A 17,182-nucleotide genomic window follows, 5' to 3' on the forward strand; every position below is an offset into this window, starting at 1 on the left:
TCCCCCCCCAGACCCCTCAAATCAGCCCCCAGACCCCCAAACCAGCCCCTCAACCCCCCAAATCAACCCCTTGGCTCCTCGATGAGCCCCCCAGATCCCCCAAATCAGTCCCCAGCCCCCCCAGATCAGCCCCCAGACCCCCAAACCAGCCCCCCAACCCCCCAAATCAAGCCCCTGGCCCCCCCGAGGAGCCCCCCCAAAGCCCCCCCCTCACTCACAGGTCGGGGGACGCCAGGGGCCGTTTGCTGCTGGGTTTCCCGGCGGATCCGTCCTTGCTGGACTCTGGGGGGGGGAGAGAAAATTTGGGGGGGGGGGGAGGGTCAGGACACCCCCATCCTCCTGCCCCACCCCCTCAGGGACCCCCCAAACCCCCCCTGACCCCTCCCAGCCCCCAGAGTGGGGGTGGGGGGCCGTGACCCCGGGGGGGGATGTCCTTGAGGTGGGGGGTCCTTGGGGTGGGAGCACCCAGGGTGGGTGGGGGGCCCAGGGACCCAGGGTGGGGGTCCCCAAGGTGGGAGGGGTCCCTTTGGGGGGTCCCAAGGTGGGGGTCCCTGCGGGGGGGTCCCAGCTACCCAGGGTGGGGGTCCCCAAGGTGGGGGGTCCTTTGGGGGGTCCCAAGTGGGGTGCTCAGGGTGGGGGTCCCTGTGTGAGGGTCCCCAAAGTGGGGGTCCCTGAGGGGGGGTCCCAGGGACCCAGGGTGGGGGTCCCCAAGGTGGGGGGTCCCTTTGGGGGGTCCCAAGTGGGGTGCTCAGGGTGGGAGGATCCCTGTGGGGGGGGGTCCCCGAAGTGAAGGATCCCTGTGGGGGGGTCCCCAAAGTGGGGGGCCCTGAGGGGGGGTCCCAGGTACCCAGGGTGGGGGTCCCCAAGGTGGGAGAATCCCTGTGGGGGGGTCCCAAGTGGGGTGCTCAGGGTGAGGGTCCCTGTGCGAGGGTCCCCAAAGTGGGGGGTCCCTGGGGGGGTCCCAGATACCCAGGGGGGAGGGGATCTGGGGTGGGGGGGAGTCCCCACAGTGGAGATTCCCAGGGTGGGGACCCCCAGAGTGGGGGTCCCTGGTGGGGGGGGGTGGTCTCCAAGTGCCCAGGGGAGGCTGGGAGGGACCCCCAAATCCACCCCCAGGGACCTCCAGAGCTGGGGCACCCCCCACACCTGGGTGGGGGCCCACTGACCTTGTCCTTGTGGGGGTCCACACCCACACTGAGGGGGTCCCACCAGCCCTGGCACTCTGTGCCCACTCCCACAGCCCCCCCCCAGGTCTGGAATAACTCCCCCAGGTCCAGAACAGCCCCCAGACCCACCTGGCAGCCCCCACACCTGGGTGGTGGAGCCGCAGCCCCTGTCACTGTGGGGGTCCCACACCCACACTGAGGGGGTCCCACACCCCCTGTGCCCCCTCCACAGCCCCCCAGGTCCAGTGGAGCCCCCCCAGGTGCAGCAGAGCCCCCAGACCCACCTGGCAGCCCCCAGACCCACCTGGCAGCCCCCACACCTGGGTGGTGGAGCCGCAGCCCCTGTCACTGTGGGGGTCCCACACCCACACTGAGGGGGTCCCACACCCCCTGTGCCCCCTCCCACAGCCCCCAGGTCCAGTGGAGCCCCCCCAGGTGCAGCAGAGCCCCCAGACCCACCTGGCAGCCCCCAGACCCACCTGGCAGCCCCACACCTGGGTGGTGGAGCCGCAGCCCCTGTCACTGTGGGGGTCCCACACCCACACTGAGGGGGTCCCACACCCCCCGTGCCCCCTCCCACAGCCCCCCCAGGTGCAGCAGAGCCCCCAGACCCACCTTGCAGCCACCGCACCTGGGTGGCGGGGCCGTAGCCCTTGTCACTGTGGGGGTCCCACACCCACACTGAGGGGGTCCCACACCCCCTGTGCCCCCTCCCACAGCCCCCAGACCCACCTTGCAGCCCCCAGACCCACCTTGGAGCCCCCAGACCCACCTTGCAGCCACCGCACCTGGGTGGCGGGGCCGTAGCCCTTGTCGTTGCGGGCGGCGATGCGGAAGATGATGGCGGGTTTGGTGGTGTGGTCGATGTGGGCGCTGGCCAGGCTGGAGGCGGGCACGAGGCACGAGGGGCTGGGCCCGCAGTAGACCCTCATGAAGGCCAGCTGGGCCCCCCCCGCGCCTCGGGGCCGCCCCCGGGGCCCCCCTGGATGGCCAAGTACACCGAGTACTCGGCGATGCGCCCCGACGTCACCGACGGCGGCTCCCACGTCAGGTGGGCCCCGTCCGGGCTCTGGGGGGGGAAAACGGGGGGCAACGGGGTCAGGGGGGGCAATGTGGGGGGCACGGGGGTGAGGGGGAAGGGCGGGGGTGGGGGTACGGGGTGGGCACAGCCCCCATGTCGGGTGGGCGCTGCGCACGCTCTGGGGGGGGCAAAGGGGGGCACCAGGGCCGAGGGGGGCACGGGGGGGGTGGGTTGGAGCTGTGGGGCAGATGGTGGGGCAAAGGGGGGCACAGAGTGGGGCAGGGGGGTGCTTTGCTGATCTTGATGGCGCAGGGAGTGCTGGGAAAGCCGGGTAAGGTTGGGTTGGGTTGAGCTGGGTGGGCTGAGTTGGGTTGGGTTTTGTTGGGTTATGTTGAGCTGGGTTGAGTTGGGTTGGGTTGAATTGGGTTGGGTTGAGCTGGGTTGGGTTGGGTTTTATTGGGTTGGGTTGAGTTGGGTTGAATTGAGTTGGGTTGTGTTGGGTTGGGTTCAGCTGGGTTGAGTTGGGTTGGGTTGAGTTGGGTTGGGTTCAGCTGGGTTGAGTTGGCCTGGGTTCAGTTGGCCAACTGGGTTGAGTTGGCCTGGGTTGAGTTGGGTTGGGTTCAGCTGGGTTGAGTTGGGTTGGGTTGAGTTGGCCTGGGTTGAGTTGGGTTAGGTTGGGTTGAGCTGGGTTGAGTTGGGTTGGGTTGTGGTTGATGTCATGGTTGGACGTGTGGGTCAGAGACCCCCGCTCTGGGTCGGGGGTCCCTGCTCTGGGTCGGGGGTCCCCGCGGTGGCTCAGCCCGTACCTTGCTGATCTTGATGGCGCAGGGGGCGCCGGGGAAGCCGGGCAGGCAGGTTTTGAAGGCCGACAGCTCGGAGAAGGGCCCGCGCCCGCAGGCGTTCAGCCCGGCCACGCGGAACTTGTAGGCCGTGCCCGGCTGCAGCTCCTGGCGCCGCAGCTGGGAGTGGTCCGGGATCCCCGAGCCCTCCTCCTGCGGGGGACAGGGACGTGGGGACACGGCCAGAGACGGACCACGGACAGGGGGACACAGGGGGGACACAGGGACAAAGGGGGGACACAGCAGGGACGTGGGGACACGGCCAGAGACGGACCATGGACAGGGGGGACACAGGGGACAAAGGGAGGACACAGGAGGGACGTGGGGACACGGCCAGAGATGGATAATGGACAGGGGGACACAGGGGGGACACAGCAGGGACATGGGGACATGGCCAGAGAGGGACCACGGACAGGGGGACACAGGGGAGACACAGCAAGGACACGGGGACACAGCGAGAGACACCCCAGACAGGGGGGCACCGTGGGGACACAGCAGGGACGTGACCACAGAGATCCCCAGACATGGGGGACACAGTGGGGACATGGGGGACACCTTGGGGACACAGCGGGACATGGGAGACACCTTGGGGACACAGTGGGGACATGGGGACACCTTGGGGACATGGGGGACACAGCGGGGACATGGGAGACACCTTGGGGACATGGGGGACACAGCGGGGACACCTTGGGGACATGGGGGACACCTTGGGGACATGGGGGACACCTTGGGGACACAGTGGGGACACCCAGGGGGACATGGGGACATGGCCACAGAGAAACCCCAGACAGGGGAGACACCTCGGGGACATGGGGGACACAGTGGGGACAGGGGGGACACCTTGGGGACACCCAGGGGGACACGGCCAAAGAGATCCCCCTGACGTGGGGGACACCATGGGGACGGGGGGACACCTTGGGGACACAGTGGGGACATGGCCACCAGGGGTGTCCCCAGTGCCAAGTGAGTGTCCCCAGGGGTGTCCCTGGTGCCACGGGGGTGTCCCCAGCGCAGGGGGTGTCCCCAGTGCCACGGGGGTGTCCCCAGGGGTGTCCCTGGTGCCACAGGGGTGTCCCCAGCGCAGGGGGGTGTCCCCAGTGCCACGGGGGTGTCCCCAGGGGTGTCCCTGGTGCCACAGGGGTGTCCCCAGCGCAGGGGGGTGTCCCCAGTGCCACGGGGGTGTCCCCAGGGGTGTCCCTGGTGCCACAGGGGTGTCCCCAGCGCAGGGGGGTGTCCCCAGTGCCACGGGGGTGTCCCCAGGGGTGTCCCTGGTGCCATGGGGGGTGTTCCCAGCGTGGAGGGGTGTCCCCAGGGGTGTCCCCAGTGCGGGGGGGTGTCCCCAGAGATGTCCCTGGTACCATGGCAGGTGTCCCCAGGGATGTCCCCAGTGCCACTGGGGTGTCCCCAGGGATGTCCCTGATGCCACAAGGGGCATCCCCAGTGCAGGGGGGTGTCCCCAGGGATGTCCCCAGTGCCATGGGGGGTGTCCCCAGCACAAGAGGGTGTCCCCAGGGGTGTCCCCAGGGATGTCCCCAGTGCCATGGGGGGTGTCCCCAGCACAAGAGGGTGTCCCCAGGGGTGTCCCCAGTGTCCCTGGTGCCACGGGGGGTGTCCCCAGTGACAAGTCAGTATCCTCAGAGGTGTCCCCAGTGCCATGGGGGTTGTCCCCAGTGCAGGGGGGTGTCCCCAGGGATGTCCCCGGTGCCACAGCGGGTGTCCCCAGCACAGGGGGGTGTCCCCAGCACAGGGGGGTGTCCCCAGGGATGTCCCCAGTGCCATGGGGGGTGTCCCCAGCACAGGAGGGTGTCCCCAGAAGTGTCCCCGGTATCACGAGGGGTGTCCCCAGTGCCACGAGGGGTGTCCCCAGGGATGTCCCCAGTGCAGGGGGGTGTCCCCAGGGGTGTCCCCGGTGCCACAGGGGGTGTCCCCAGGGGTGCCCCCGGCGCAGGGGGTGCGGTGCCACTCACGTCGGGGGGCGGGGCATCCTCGGGGGGCAGGAAGTAGTGTGTGACCATCATGGTGGTGCCCTTGATGACGCCCACGTCGAACCACTGGTTCTCCTTCTTGGGCAGCGCCTTGGGGGGCTGCACCCCCGACTCCGGCTTCTGGGGGAGGGGGGCCACGGGGGGGGGGGTCACCCTGTGCTGGGGACCCTCCCCAGAGCCCCCCAGGACCCTCCCAGGACCCCCCACTCACCGCCGGGGCGCTCTCGATGCCGTTGGCCACCTCGGCCAGGGCGGCGGCCGCCTGGAGCTTGGCGGGGCTGGGGGGCGACCGCCGGGCCCGGGGGGGCCACGAAGGCGCTCGAGGGGGCCAGGCCTGGGGGGGGGACACACACACAGAGGACACAGAGAGTTGAGGGAGGGGCCCCAAAGACCCCCCCTCGAATTCTGCAGGTGTTTCCAGTCACCCCACCCTGAGAAATCCGGGGGTCCCACGGCCCCACCCCGACTTTTGAGGTGCCCCCTCCTTGTCATGGGTGACCCCCCCCTCAGCACTGACAGGTCCCAAACCCCTCCGTGGGTGCCCCCTCCTCTCTCACAGGTGCTCCCACCCATGGGAACACCCTCCCCTTCCACGGGTGTTCCCCCCACCCCAGTGGGTGCCCCCCAAGGGGTCTCAAGCCCCTCCATGGGCACCCCTGGGGGTCCCACACCCCCAACCCCTGGGTGCCCCCCCCCCCAAGCACTAAGGGTCTCACACCCCCCATGGGTGGCCCCCCCCAAAGCACCTGGGGGTCCCACACCCCCCATTGGTGCCCCCCAAAAGAGTCTCAACCCCCTCCGTAGGTGCCCCCCCCAAAAGGAATCCCAAATTCCCCCCCATGGGTGTGTGCCCCCCCCCCTCTCTATAAGCACCCCTGGGTGCCCCCTCCCCAAACCCCAGCCCCTCCCCATATCTCACCATCCCCAGGGGGGCAGCAGGGCTGTGGGTGCCCCCCCGGGGGTCCCAAAATTCCCCAAAGTGTCCCACTCCCCCTCCCATGTCTCACCATCTCTGGGGGGGGCAGCAGGGCCGTGGGTGCCCCCACGGGGGTCCCACCCCCCCTCCCATGTCTCACCATCTCCGGGGGGGGCAGCAGGGCTGTGGGTGCCCCGCCGGGGGTCCCACACCCCCCCAATGGATCTCCACCCCCCTCTATATCTCACCATCTCCAGGGGGGGGGGCAGCAGGGCCGTGGGTGCCCCCCCGGGGGTCCCCCCCCCAATGGATCCCCAATGGATCCCCCCAATGGATCCCCACCCCCCCTATATCTCACCATCTCCGGGGAGGGGCAGCAGGGCTGTGGGTGCCCCCCCGGGGGTCCCACCACCCCAATGGACCCCCACCCCCTCCCATGTCTCACCATCTCCGGGGGGGGGCAGCAGGGCCGTGGGTGCCCCCCCGGGGGTCCCCAGCTCTCCCAGCCCGTTGGCGTCGCCCGCGGGGTCGTTGAGGCTGTCGGCGGGCGCCAAGGCCTCGGTGGGCAGGTGGGGGGCGGCCGGGGGGGTCTGGGGGGGTGCCGTGGGGGTGGGGGGGGCCTGGGGGGCGGCGGGGGGGGCCCCGGCCTCGGCCAGTTGCTGCTGCTGCTGCACCAGCGCCGCCAGTTCCTGCTGGGTGAGCACCAGGGGCAGGGCCCCCCCCGCGGGCCCCCCGCCCTCGGCCCCCAGAGCCCCCAGCTCAGGGGGGCCCCCCCCGGGCTCCCCCGGCTCCAGGGGCTCCGAGCTCCCTGTGGGGACACCGAGAGAAGGGGGGGTGGGTCAGGTGGGGGGTGGGGATGGAGGGGTCACCCCCAAACCGAAGCCCCCCCTCACCCATGAAGGCCTGCTGGGCCCAGGACCACCCTCACAGAACCACCACCACCCTCACAGAACCACCACCACCACCACACACCATCACACTGATGGTCCCACAAACCCCCCCAAAAGCCCCCAGGACCCCCAAAAGCCCCCCCAGAGCCCCCCGGAGCCCCCCATCACCCACGACGGACTGCTGGGCCCAGGACCACCCTCACAGAACCACAACCACCACGGGGCCACCACCCACAACCACGAGGGGCCACCACCTCACAGCTGGTCCCACAACCCCCCCAAAGTCCCCTAGGACCCCCCACAACCCCCCCAGGACCCCTCAGAGCCCCCCCAGAGCCCCCCTCTCACCCATGAGGGCCTGCTGGGCTCAGGACCACCCTCACAGAACCACAACCACCACGGGGCCACCACCATGACCAGGGGGGCCACCACCTCACAGCTGGTCCCACAACCCCCCCAAAGTCCCCTAGGACCCCCCCCAAACCCCCCCAGGACCCCCTCAGCCATGAGGGCCTGCTGGGCCCAGGACCACCCTCACAGAACCACGACCACCACGGGGTCACCACCATGACCAGGGGGGCCACCATCACCCTGCTGGTCCCACAACCCCCCCAAGCCCCCCCAGGACCCCCCAAAGCCCCCCCCGAGCCCCCCCGGAGCCCCCCCTCACCCATGACGGCCTGCTGGGCCGCCTGCAGCACGGCCTGGATGGCCAAGGCCTGCGCCTGGGCCTCCTCGCTCGCCGCCGCCGCCGCCGCCCGCCTCGGCCGCCGCCGTCACCGCCAACTCCTCGGGGGTCAGCCCGGGGGGGCCCCCCGCGCCCCCCGCCTCGGCCAGCAGCTCGGGGGGCAGCGCCAGCCCCTCGCCGGCCCCCCCCCCTCGCCGGGGCCGGGCGGCAGGACCACCACGGCCAGCGGCTCCGGGGACCCCGAGGGGGGGGGGGGCGGCGCCCGCCGGGGTGGGGGGCGCGGGGGGGGCGGCCGGGGGGGGTGGGGGTGGGGGCCGGGGGGGACGGGGAGGGGCCGGAGGGGGGGGTCTGGGGGCGGGTTGGGGGTCTCCGGGGGGGGTGGGGGTGGCGGTGGGGGGGGGTCTCGGGGGGCGCCGGGGGCGACTCGGTCAGCGAGGAGATGGTCTGTGGGGGGGGGAAAAAAGGGGTTGGAGGGGGGGAGGGAGCCCCCCAAGACACAGAGAGCCCTCCCCAGACACACAGACCCCTCCCCAGACACACAGACCCCCTCCCCAGACACACAGACCCCCCTCAGACACCCCCCCAGACACAGAGACCCCTCCCAGACACAGAGACCCCTCCCCAGACACACAGACCCCTCCCCAGACACACAGACCCCCTCCCCAGACACAAAGACCCCCCCCTCAGACACAGAGACCCCTCCCCAGACACACAGACTCCCCTCAGACACACAGACCCCCCCACAGACACAAGAGACCCCCCCAGCCACAGAGACCCCCCTACATACCCCTCAGCCTCCCCCCAAAGCCCCCTTGATGTTCCCAACCCCCTCCCCGTGCCCCCCAAAGCCCCTCACCTGCCCCCAAAACCCCTCCCCAGGTGCCCCCAACCCCCCCCCCCCGTGCCCCCGGTGCCCCCTCACCGGCACGGCGGGTCCGGGCGCGGGCGTGGACTGAGTGACCGTAGTGACCGCCCGGGGCTGGGGGGTCCCGGCGCCGCTGGGGCCGGGGCTGGGGGTCCCGGGGGGGGCTCCCCCCTCGCCCTGGGGGGCTCCCTCAGGCTCCCCCTGCCCATTGGCAGCCGGTGGGGGGGGGTCTGGGGGGAGAAAACGGGGGGGTGAGAGGGGTGAGACCCCCCCAAATGGGGTGAGGGGTCTGTGGGGAGAATGGGGGGTGAGACCCCCCCAAATGGGGTGAGGGGTCTGTGGGGAGAATGGGAGGGGTGAGACCCCCCAAATGGGGTGTGGGGGGGTCTGTGGGGAGAATGGGGGGTGAGACCACCCAAAATGGGGTGAGGGGGTCTGTGGGGAGAATAAGGGGTGAGATCACCCCCCAAATGGGCTGTGGGGGGAATCTGGGGAGAATGGGGGGTGAGACCCCCCAGACTGCGGGGGGGTGCCTGTGGGGAGAATGGGGGGATGAGACCCCCCAAAATGGGGTGGTGGGGGGTCTGTGGGGAGAACGAGGGGTGAGACCCCCCAAAATGGAGTGTGGGGGGAATCTGGGGAGAATGGGGGGTGAGACCCCCCAAAATGGGATGAGGGGTCTGTGGGGAGAATGGGGGGGATGAGACCCCCCAAAATGGGGTGAGGGGTCTGTGGGGAGAATGGGGGGATGAGACCCCCCCAAAATGGGGGTGGTGGGGAGTCTGTGGGGAGAATGGGGGGGACGAGACCCCCCCAAATGGGGTGGTGGGGGGTCTGTGGGGAGAATGAGGGGGTGGTGAGTGGGGTGAGACCTCAAAAAGGGGTGGGAGTGGGGTCTGGGGAGGGGGCCTCTGTGGAGGGCAGGGGGGGCTCTGTGGAGGGGTGGGGGTCTCTCTGGATGGGAGGGGTCTCCAAGGAGGGGTGGGGGTCTCTGTGGAGGGCAGGGGGTCTCTGTGGAGGAGTGGGGGTTCTGTGGAGGGCAGATGGGGCTCTATGCAGGGGTCGGGGTCTCTCTGGAGAGGAAGGGTCTCCGAGGAGGGAGGGGTCTCTGTGGAGGGGTGGGGAGCTCCATGGCGGGCAGGGGGGGTCTCTGTGGAGTGGGGGGGTCTCTGTGGAGCGAGGGGGTCTCTGAGGAGGGGAGGGGTCTCTGAGGAGGGCAGGGGGGTCTCCGAGGAGGGGAGGGGTCTCCGAGGAGGGCAGGGGGGTCTCTGAGGAGGGCAGGGGGGTCTCCAAGGAGGGCAGGGGTCTCCGAGAAGGGCAGGAGGGTCTCTGAGAAGGGCAGGGGGGTCTCTGAGAAGGGCAGGGGGGTCTCCGAGGAGGGCAGGGGGTCTCTGAGAAGGGCAGGGGGGTCTCTGAGAAGGGCAGGGGGGTCTCCGAGGAGGGCAGGGGGGTCTCCGAGGAGGGGTGGGGGTCTCCGAGGAGGGGAGGGGTCTCCGAGGAGGGCAGGGGTCTCTGAGGAGGGCAGGGGGGTCTCCGAGGAGGGGTGGGGGTCTCCGAGGAGGGGAGGGGTCTCTGAGGAGGGGTGGGGGTCTCCGAGGAGGGCAGGGGGGTCTCCGTGGAGGGGTGGGGGTCTCCGAGGAGGGGCAGGGGTCTCTGAGGAGGGCAGGGGGGGTCTCCGAGGAGGGGAGGGGTCTCCGAGGAGGGCAGGGGTCCCACCTTGGCTGGCCCCCATGCTGGCCGTCACCGTGGTGGCCGTGGCCGTCGTCCCCCGTCTCGTGGGTCTCGCAGGGGGGGTTGGAGCAGGCGCGGGGGGGGCTGCCGGGGGGGCCCCCGAGCCCCCCCCCCCCCGGTGGCCGCCGTGGCCGTCGTGGTGGTGCCGGTGGCCGCGGTCTGGTGGGTCTGGCAAGCGGGGGGGCGAGCCCTGCGCCCCCCCCGGCCGTGGCCGTGGTGGCCGTGCTGGTGGTCCCGGTCTCGTGGGTCTCGCAGGGGGGGTTGGAGCAGGGCTGGGACCCCCCTCCCGTGGCACCGGTGGCACCGGCGGCGTCCCGGGGCCGGGAGCCCGCGCTGGCCGTGGTGGTGGTGGCCGTGTTGGTGGTGCCCGTCTCGTGGGTCTCACAGGGGGGGTTGGAGCAGAGCCTGGAGCCCGTGGTGGTCACCGTGTTGGTGGTGCCCGTCTCGTGGGTCTCGCAGGGGGGGTTGGAGCACGGGCGGGGCGTCACCACCGTCCCCGGGCCGGGGGGCTCGCAGGGGGGGCTCGTGCTGGCCGTGGTGGTGGTGGCCGTGCTGGTGGTGCCCGTCTCGTGGGTCTCACAGGGGGGGTTGGAGCAGAGCCTCGAGGACACGGTGGTGGCCGTGTTGGTGGTGCCTGTTTCATGGGTCTCACATGGAGGGTTGGAGCAGAGCCTTGACCCCGTGGTTGTCACCGTGTTGGTGGTGCCCGTCTCGTGGGTCTCACATGGAGGGTTAGAGCAGAGCCTTGACCCCGCCGTCGTCACCGTGTTGGTTGTCCCTGTTTCGTGGGTCTCACATGGAGGGTTAGAGCAGAGCCTTGACCCCGTGGTGGTCACCGTGTTGGTGGTGCCCGTTTCATGGGTCTCACAGGGAGGATTAGAGCAGAGCCTTGACCCCGTGGTTGTCACTGTGTTTGTCGTCCCCGTCTCGTGGGTCTCACAGGGGGGGTTGGAGCAGAGCCTTGACCCCGTGGTTGTCACCGTGTTTGTCGTCCCCGTCTCATGAGTCTCACACGGGGGGTTGGAGCAGAGCCTGGAGCCCGTGGTGGTCACCGTGTTGGTTGTCCCCGTCTCATGGGTCTCACACGGGGGGTTGGAGCAGAGCCTTGACCCCGTGGTGGTCACCGTGTTTGTCGTCCCCGTTTCATGGGTCTCACATGGAGGGTTGGAGCAGAGCCTTGACCCCGTGGTGGTCACCGTGTTGGTGGTGCCCGTCTCATGGGTCTCGCAGGGGGGGTTGGAGCAGAGCCTTGACCCCGTGGTTGTCACCGTGTTTGTCGTCCCCCGTCTCATGAGTCTCACACGGGGGGTTGGAGCAGAGCCTGGAGCCCGTGGTGGTCACCGTGTTGGTTGTCCCCGTCTCATGGGTCTCACACGGGGGGTTGGAGCAGAGCCTTGACCCCGTGGTGGTCACCGTGTTTGTCGTCCCCGTTTCATGGGTCTCACATGGAGGGTTGGAGCAGAGCCTTGACCCCGTGGTGGTCACCGTGTTGGTGGTGCCCGTCTCATGGGTCTCGCAGGGGGGGTTGGAGCAGAGCCTGGAGCCCGTGGTTGTCACCGTGTTTGTCGTCCCCGTCTCATGGGTCTCACATGGAGGATTAGAGCAGAGCCTCGAGGCCACGGTGGTGGCCGTGCTGGTGGTCCCGGTGTCGTGGGTCTCGCAGGGGGGGTTGGAGCAGAGCCTGGAGCCCCCCCCGCCGGCGGCAGCCCCCGGGCTCTGGGGGGTCCTGGTGGCCCCCGCCGCGGTGGTGGTGGCCGCGCTGGTCGTGCCCGTCTCGGGGGTCTCGCGGGGGGGGTTGGCGCCGGGGGCGCCCCAGGAGGGGGGGGTTTGGCACGGTGGCGGTTGCTGGGGAGGGGTCTCCTCTGCCCCCGTCCCGGGGGGGGTTTGGCACGCGGCGCCGTCGGCGGGGGGGTCCCGGCACAGCCGCGCCGTCATGGTGGTGCCGGTGGCCGCCGTCTGCCGGGTGGGGCAGGGCCCCCCCCCCGCCGCCGTGGGGGTGTTGGTGGTGCCCGTCTCGTGGGTCTCGCAGGGGGGGTTGGAGCAGGCCCGGGTCGTGCCCCCCCCCGCCCTCGGGCCCCCCCCCCCTCGCAGAGCAGTTGGAGCTGGGGGGGGGGTCGCGGCCGGGAGCCCCCCCCCCACCCCCCCCCACGTTGGCCACCAGGCTGGTGGTGGCCGTGTTGGTGGTGCCCGTCTCGTGGGTCTCGCAGGGGGGGTTGGAGCACACCAGGGTGACGGTGCCGGGGGTGCCCCCCCCGCCCTCGGGGGGGGTGGGCTCGGGGAGCCCCCCCGACGCCGCCGGCCCCTCGGCCGTGGGCGAGGCCAGGATGGACACGGGCAGGTCGTGGACGGGCTGGGCCTCGACCCCGCTGGGCGTCGTGATCAGGGTCACCTGCGTGGGCTGGGACACGGGCTGTGCCCCCCAGGAGGGGGTCAGGGGGGGGCTGGGGACCCCCCCGGATATGGGGGGGGCAGACTCACAGCCCCCCCACATCAACCAAACCCACCCCAAATGCACAGGACCCCCCTCATCTCTGCCACCCCTAAAGATGGGACATGAGCTGTGCCCCCAGGGAGGGGTCAGGGGGGGCTGGGGACCCCCCCGGATATGGGGGGGGCAGACCCACAGCACCCACAGACCAACCAAACCCACCCCCAAATCCACAGGACCCCCCTCATCTCTGCCACCCCTAAAGATGGGACATGAGCTGTGCCCCCGGGGAGGGGTCAGGGGGGGCTGGGGACCCCCCCAGATACGGGGGGACAGACCCACAGCTCCCCCACATCAACCAAACCCACCCCCAAATCCACAGGACCCCCCTCATTTCTGCCACCCCTAAAGATGGGACATGAGCTGTGCCCCCGGGGAGGGGTCAGGGAGGGCTGGGGACCCCCCCGGATATGGGGGGGGCAGACCCACAGACCCCACAGACCAACCAAACCCACCCCAAATCCACAGGACCCCCCCTCATCTCTGCCACATCTAAAGATGGGACATGGGCTGTGCCCCCCAATGTCCCCCCAGTGCCCCCTCACCTGCATGGTGATGGTGGGGGTCCCCAGCCCCCCTCAATGTCCCCAGCCCCCCCCAGTGTCCCCCCCAGTGCCCCCCCCCGTGTCCCCTCACCTGCATGGTGATGGTGGGGGTCCTCAGCCCCCTGTCCCCCATGTCCCCAGTGTCCCCCCCCAGTGCCCCCATGTCCCCTCACCTGCATGGTGATGGTGGGGGTCCCCAGCCCCCCCCGTGCCCCCCATGCCCCCTCACCTGCATGGTGATGGTGGGGGTCCCCAGCCCCCCCCCAGTGTCCCCCCCAGTGCCCCCCATGTCCCCTCACCTGCATGGTGATGGTGGGGGTGCCCAGCCCCCCCCCAGTGCCCCCCCAGTGCCCCCTCACCTGCATGGTGATGGTGGGGGTCTCCAGCCCCCCAAAATGTCCCCCCCAGTGCCCCCCATGCCCCCTCACCTGCATGGTGATGGTGGGGGTCCCCAGCCCCCCCCAATGTCCCCCCCGTGTCCCCTCACCTGTATGGTGATGGTGGGGGTCCCCAGCCCCCCCCCGTGCCCCCCGTGTCCCCTCACCTGCATGGTGATGGTGGGGGTGCCCAGCCCCCCCCAGTGCCCCCCGTGCCCCCTCACCTGCATGGTGATGGTGGGGGTGCCCAGCCCCCCCCCGGCGGCGGTGGCCGTGATGGCCGCGGGGTTCAGGACCTGGCTGGACAGGGTGGCGATGGTGCCCAGGGTGGTGATGGGCGTGGCCAGCGAGGCCGTGGCGCTGTGACCCCCCGCGCCCCCCGCCAGGCTGGTGGACACCGTCCCGGTCACCGTGCCCAGCGTCGTCACACCTGGGGGGGGACACAATGGGGGTGAGTGACCCCCCCATGGGGACCCCCCAACACCACAGTGACCACCCCCCCAACACCACAGTGACCCCCCCGCGGTGACCCCCAACATCAGTGACCCCCCCGCGGTGACCCCCCAACACCACAGTGACCCCCCAATATCACAGTGACCCCCCCCCAACATCACAGTGACCCCCCAATATCACAGTGACCCCCCAACACCACAGTGACCACCCCCTCAATATCACAGTGACCCCCCCGCGGTGACCCCCCATCACAGTGACCCCCCCACGGTGACCCCCCAACACCACAGTGACCCCCCAACATCACAGTGACCCCCCAACATCACAGTGACCCCCCAAAATCACAGTGACCCCTCCCCAGTGACCCCCCAACACCACAGTGACCCCCCAATATCACAGTGACCCCCCCACGGTGACCCCCCCAACATCACAGTGACCCCCCCACGGTGACCCCCCACCATCACAGTGACCCCTCCCCAGTGACCCCTCAACACCACAGTGACCCCCCAACATCACAGTGACCTCCCCTGGTGACCCCACAGTGACCCCCCAAATCACAGTGATCCCCTAGTGACCCCCCCAACATCACAATGACCCCCCCAATGTCCCCCTTGGTCACTCACCGGTGGTGCCCTGACCCCAGTGACCCCCCCAGGGTCACTCATTGGTGGTGCCCTGACCCCAATGACCCCCCAGTGTCCCCCATGACCCCCCCAATGTCCCCCAGGGTCACTCACCAGCAGTGCCCTGACCCCAGTGACCCCCCCAGAGCCCCCCCCTTGGTCACTCATCAGTGGTGCCCTGACCCCAATGACCCCCCCTGGTCACTCACCAGTGGTGCCCTGACCCCAATGACCCCCCCGGTGACTCACCGGTGGTGCCCTGACCCCAGTGACCCCCCCAGGGTCACTCACCACTGGTGCCCTGACCCCAATGACCCCCCCAGAGCCCCCCCCGGTCACTCACCAGTGGTGCCCTGACCCCAGTGACCCCCCCAGAGCCCCCCCTGGTCACTCACCAGCGGTGCCCTGACCCCAGTGACCCCCCCCAGAGCCCCCCCTGGTCACTCACCAGCGGTGCCCTGACCCCAGTGACCCCCCCCAGAGCCCCCCCTGGTCACTCACCAGTGGTGCCCTGACCCCAATGACCACCCCAGGGTCACTCACCAGTGGTGCCCTGACCCCAATGACCCCCCCGGTCACTCACCAGTGGTGCCCTGACCCCAGTGACCCCCCCAGAGCCCCCCCCGGTCACTCACCAGTGGTGCCCTTGACCACCAGGGTGGTCACCGTGGGCTTCACGGCCGAGACGGTGACGGGGGTGACCAGCCGGACCCCCCCCATGGGCACCGTGCGCAGGATCGTGCCCGGCTGCCCCGGGGCCCCTTTCAGCACCACCTGGGGGGGCACGGGGGGGGCACCTTGTCATTGGTGTCACTGCGGCCTTGGGGACAGCGGGGAGGAGCCCCGACCCCGCCCCTGCCACCCCCAGTGTCCCCAGCCCCTCCCTGACCCCTCCATGTCCCTGACCCCACCCCTGCCACCCCCAGTGTCCCCAGCCCCTCCCTGACCCCCCCATGTCCCTGACCCCACCCCTGCCACCCCCTCAGTGTCCCCATTCCCTCCCTGACCCCCCCAGTGTCCCCGACCCCGCCCCTGCCACCCCCTCAGTGTCCCCAGCCCCTCCCTGACCCCCCCATGTCCCTGACCCCGCCCCTGCCACCCCCAGTCCCCCCAGCCCCTCCCTGACCCCTCCATGTCCCCGACCCCACTCCTGCCACCCCCAGTGTCCCCAGCCCCTCCCTGCCCCCCCAGTGTCCCCCCTCAGCCCCCCCCGTGTCCCCATTCCCTCCCTGACCCCCAGTGTCCCCCCTCAGTGTCCCCAGCCCTTTCCTGTCCCCATGTCCCTATTCCCTTCCTGCCCCCCCATGTCCCCCCCAGTGTCCCCCCCATGTCCCCCCCCACTATCCCCATTCCCTCCCTGTCCCCCACCATGTCCGTGTCCCCATTCCCTCCCTGACCCCCCCCCAGTGTCCCCCTCAGTCCCCCCCAGTGTCCCCAGCCCTTCCCTGTCCCCCCCCATGTCCCCCCCAGTGTCCCCATTCCCTCCCTGTCCCCCCCAGTGGCCCCCCAATGTCCCCAAACCCTCCTGGTCCTCCCACTGTCCCCCCCCTGCACTCCCCATGTCCCCCCTGCCCCCTCCCAGCTCAGGAGTGCTCAGGGGTCCCTGGGGGGGTTCAAGGGTCCCTGGGGATGTGTCCCCCCCTCACCTGTGTCACCCCCTGTCCCCACAGCCCCCTCCATGTCCCCCCATCCCCACCCCCTCCTCATCCTCCCTGGGTCCCCCCCTGCACTCCCCCAGCTCGGGGGGGCTCAGGGGTCCCCAGGGGGGGTTCAGGGGTCCCCGGGGGATTCGGGGGTCCCAGGGGGGTGCCCCCCCCCTCACCTGTGTCACCCTTTGTCCCCACAGCCCCCTCCATGCCCCCCCCTCATGTCCCCCCATCCCCACCCCCTCCTCATCCTCCTGGGTCCCCCCCCTGCACTCCCCCAGCTCGGGGGGCTCAGGGGGTCCCTGGGGGGGTTTGGGGGTCCCCGGGGGGGTGTGCCCGTGCCCGTGTGTCCCCCCCCTCACCTGAGTGACCCCCTGCTGCCCCGTGTCCCCCCCCAGCTTGGGCACGGCCGTGATGATCTTGGCGGGGGTGCCAGTGCCCGACGTCATCACCTTGGTGGTGATGATGGTGATGGGCGACTTGATCCCGGGGCTGCTCGTCACCCCTGGGGGGCACGGGGGGGCACGGGGTCAGGGGGGGCACCAGGGTCACCCCCTATCACCCCTGGGGGGCACAGGGGGGACACGGGGTCAGGGGGGGCACCAGGGTCACCCCCCATCACCCCTGGGGGGCACGGGGTCAGGGGGGGCACCAGGGTCACCCCCCGTCACCCCTGGGGGGCACAGGGGGGACACGGGGTCAGGGGGGGCACCAGGCTCACCCCCCATCACCCCTGGGGGGCATGGGGTCAGGGGGGGCACCAGGGTCACCCCCCATCACCCCTGGGGGGCATGGGGTCAGGGGGGGCACCAGGGTCACCCCCCGTCACCCCTGGGGGGCACGGGGTCAGGGGGGGCACGGGGGGGACACCAGGGTCACCCCTTGTCACCCCTGGAGGGCACGGGGGGGGCACGGGGTCAGGGGGGGGCACCAGGGTCACCCCTTGTCACCC

At 70.8% G+C, this 17,182-nt stretch overlaps 1 protein-coding gene across 1 annotated transcript in view; it reads right to left on the reverse strand.

Moving 5' to 3' along the window:
• Positions 1-177: 177 nt before the first annotated feature.
• Positions 178-17,182, reverse strand: part of LOC135407980 (host cell factor 1-like) — a 29,294-nt gene continuing 12,289 nt past the window's right edge. The window contains 19 exon segments of the mRNA XM_064643376.1: positions 178-282; positions 1,939-2,130; positions 2,133-2,235; positions 2,994-3,179; positions 4,994-5,131; positions 5,223-5,291; positions 5,293-5,345; positions 6,373-6,735; positions 7,488-7,575; positions 7,577-7,771; positions 7,773-7,949; positions 8,428-8,600; positions 10,087-10,138; positions 10,140-11,369; positions 11,371-12,241; positions 12,243-12,511; positions 13,736-13,941; positions 15,220-15,358; positions 16,593-16,735. Of these exon segments, the coding sequence (XP_064499446.1) occupies positions 215-282; positions 1,939-2,130; positions 2,133-2,235; positions 2,994-3,179; positions 4,994-5,131; positions 5,223-5,291; positions 5,293-5,345; positions 6,373-6,735; positions 7,488-7,575; positions 7,577-7,771; positions 7,773-7,949; positions 8,428-8,600; positions 10,087-10,138; positions 10,140-11,369; positions 11,371-12,241; positions 12,243-12,511; positions 13,736-13,941; positions 15,220-15,358; positions 16,593-16,735 (4,715 nt within the window). The 3' untranslated portion in view covers positions 178-214.

This window comes from Pseudopipra pipra, unplaced genomic scaffold (genome assembly GCF_036250125.1).
Source record: "Pseudopipra pipra isolate bDixPip1 unplaced genomic scaffold, bDixPip1.hap1 HAP1_SCAFFOLD_118, whole genome shotgun sequence".
Classification (NCBI taxonomy): Eukaryota; Metazoa; Chordata; class Aves; order Passeriformes; family Pipridae; genus Pseudopipra; species Pseudopipra pipra.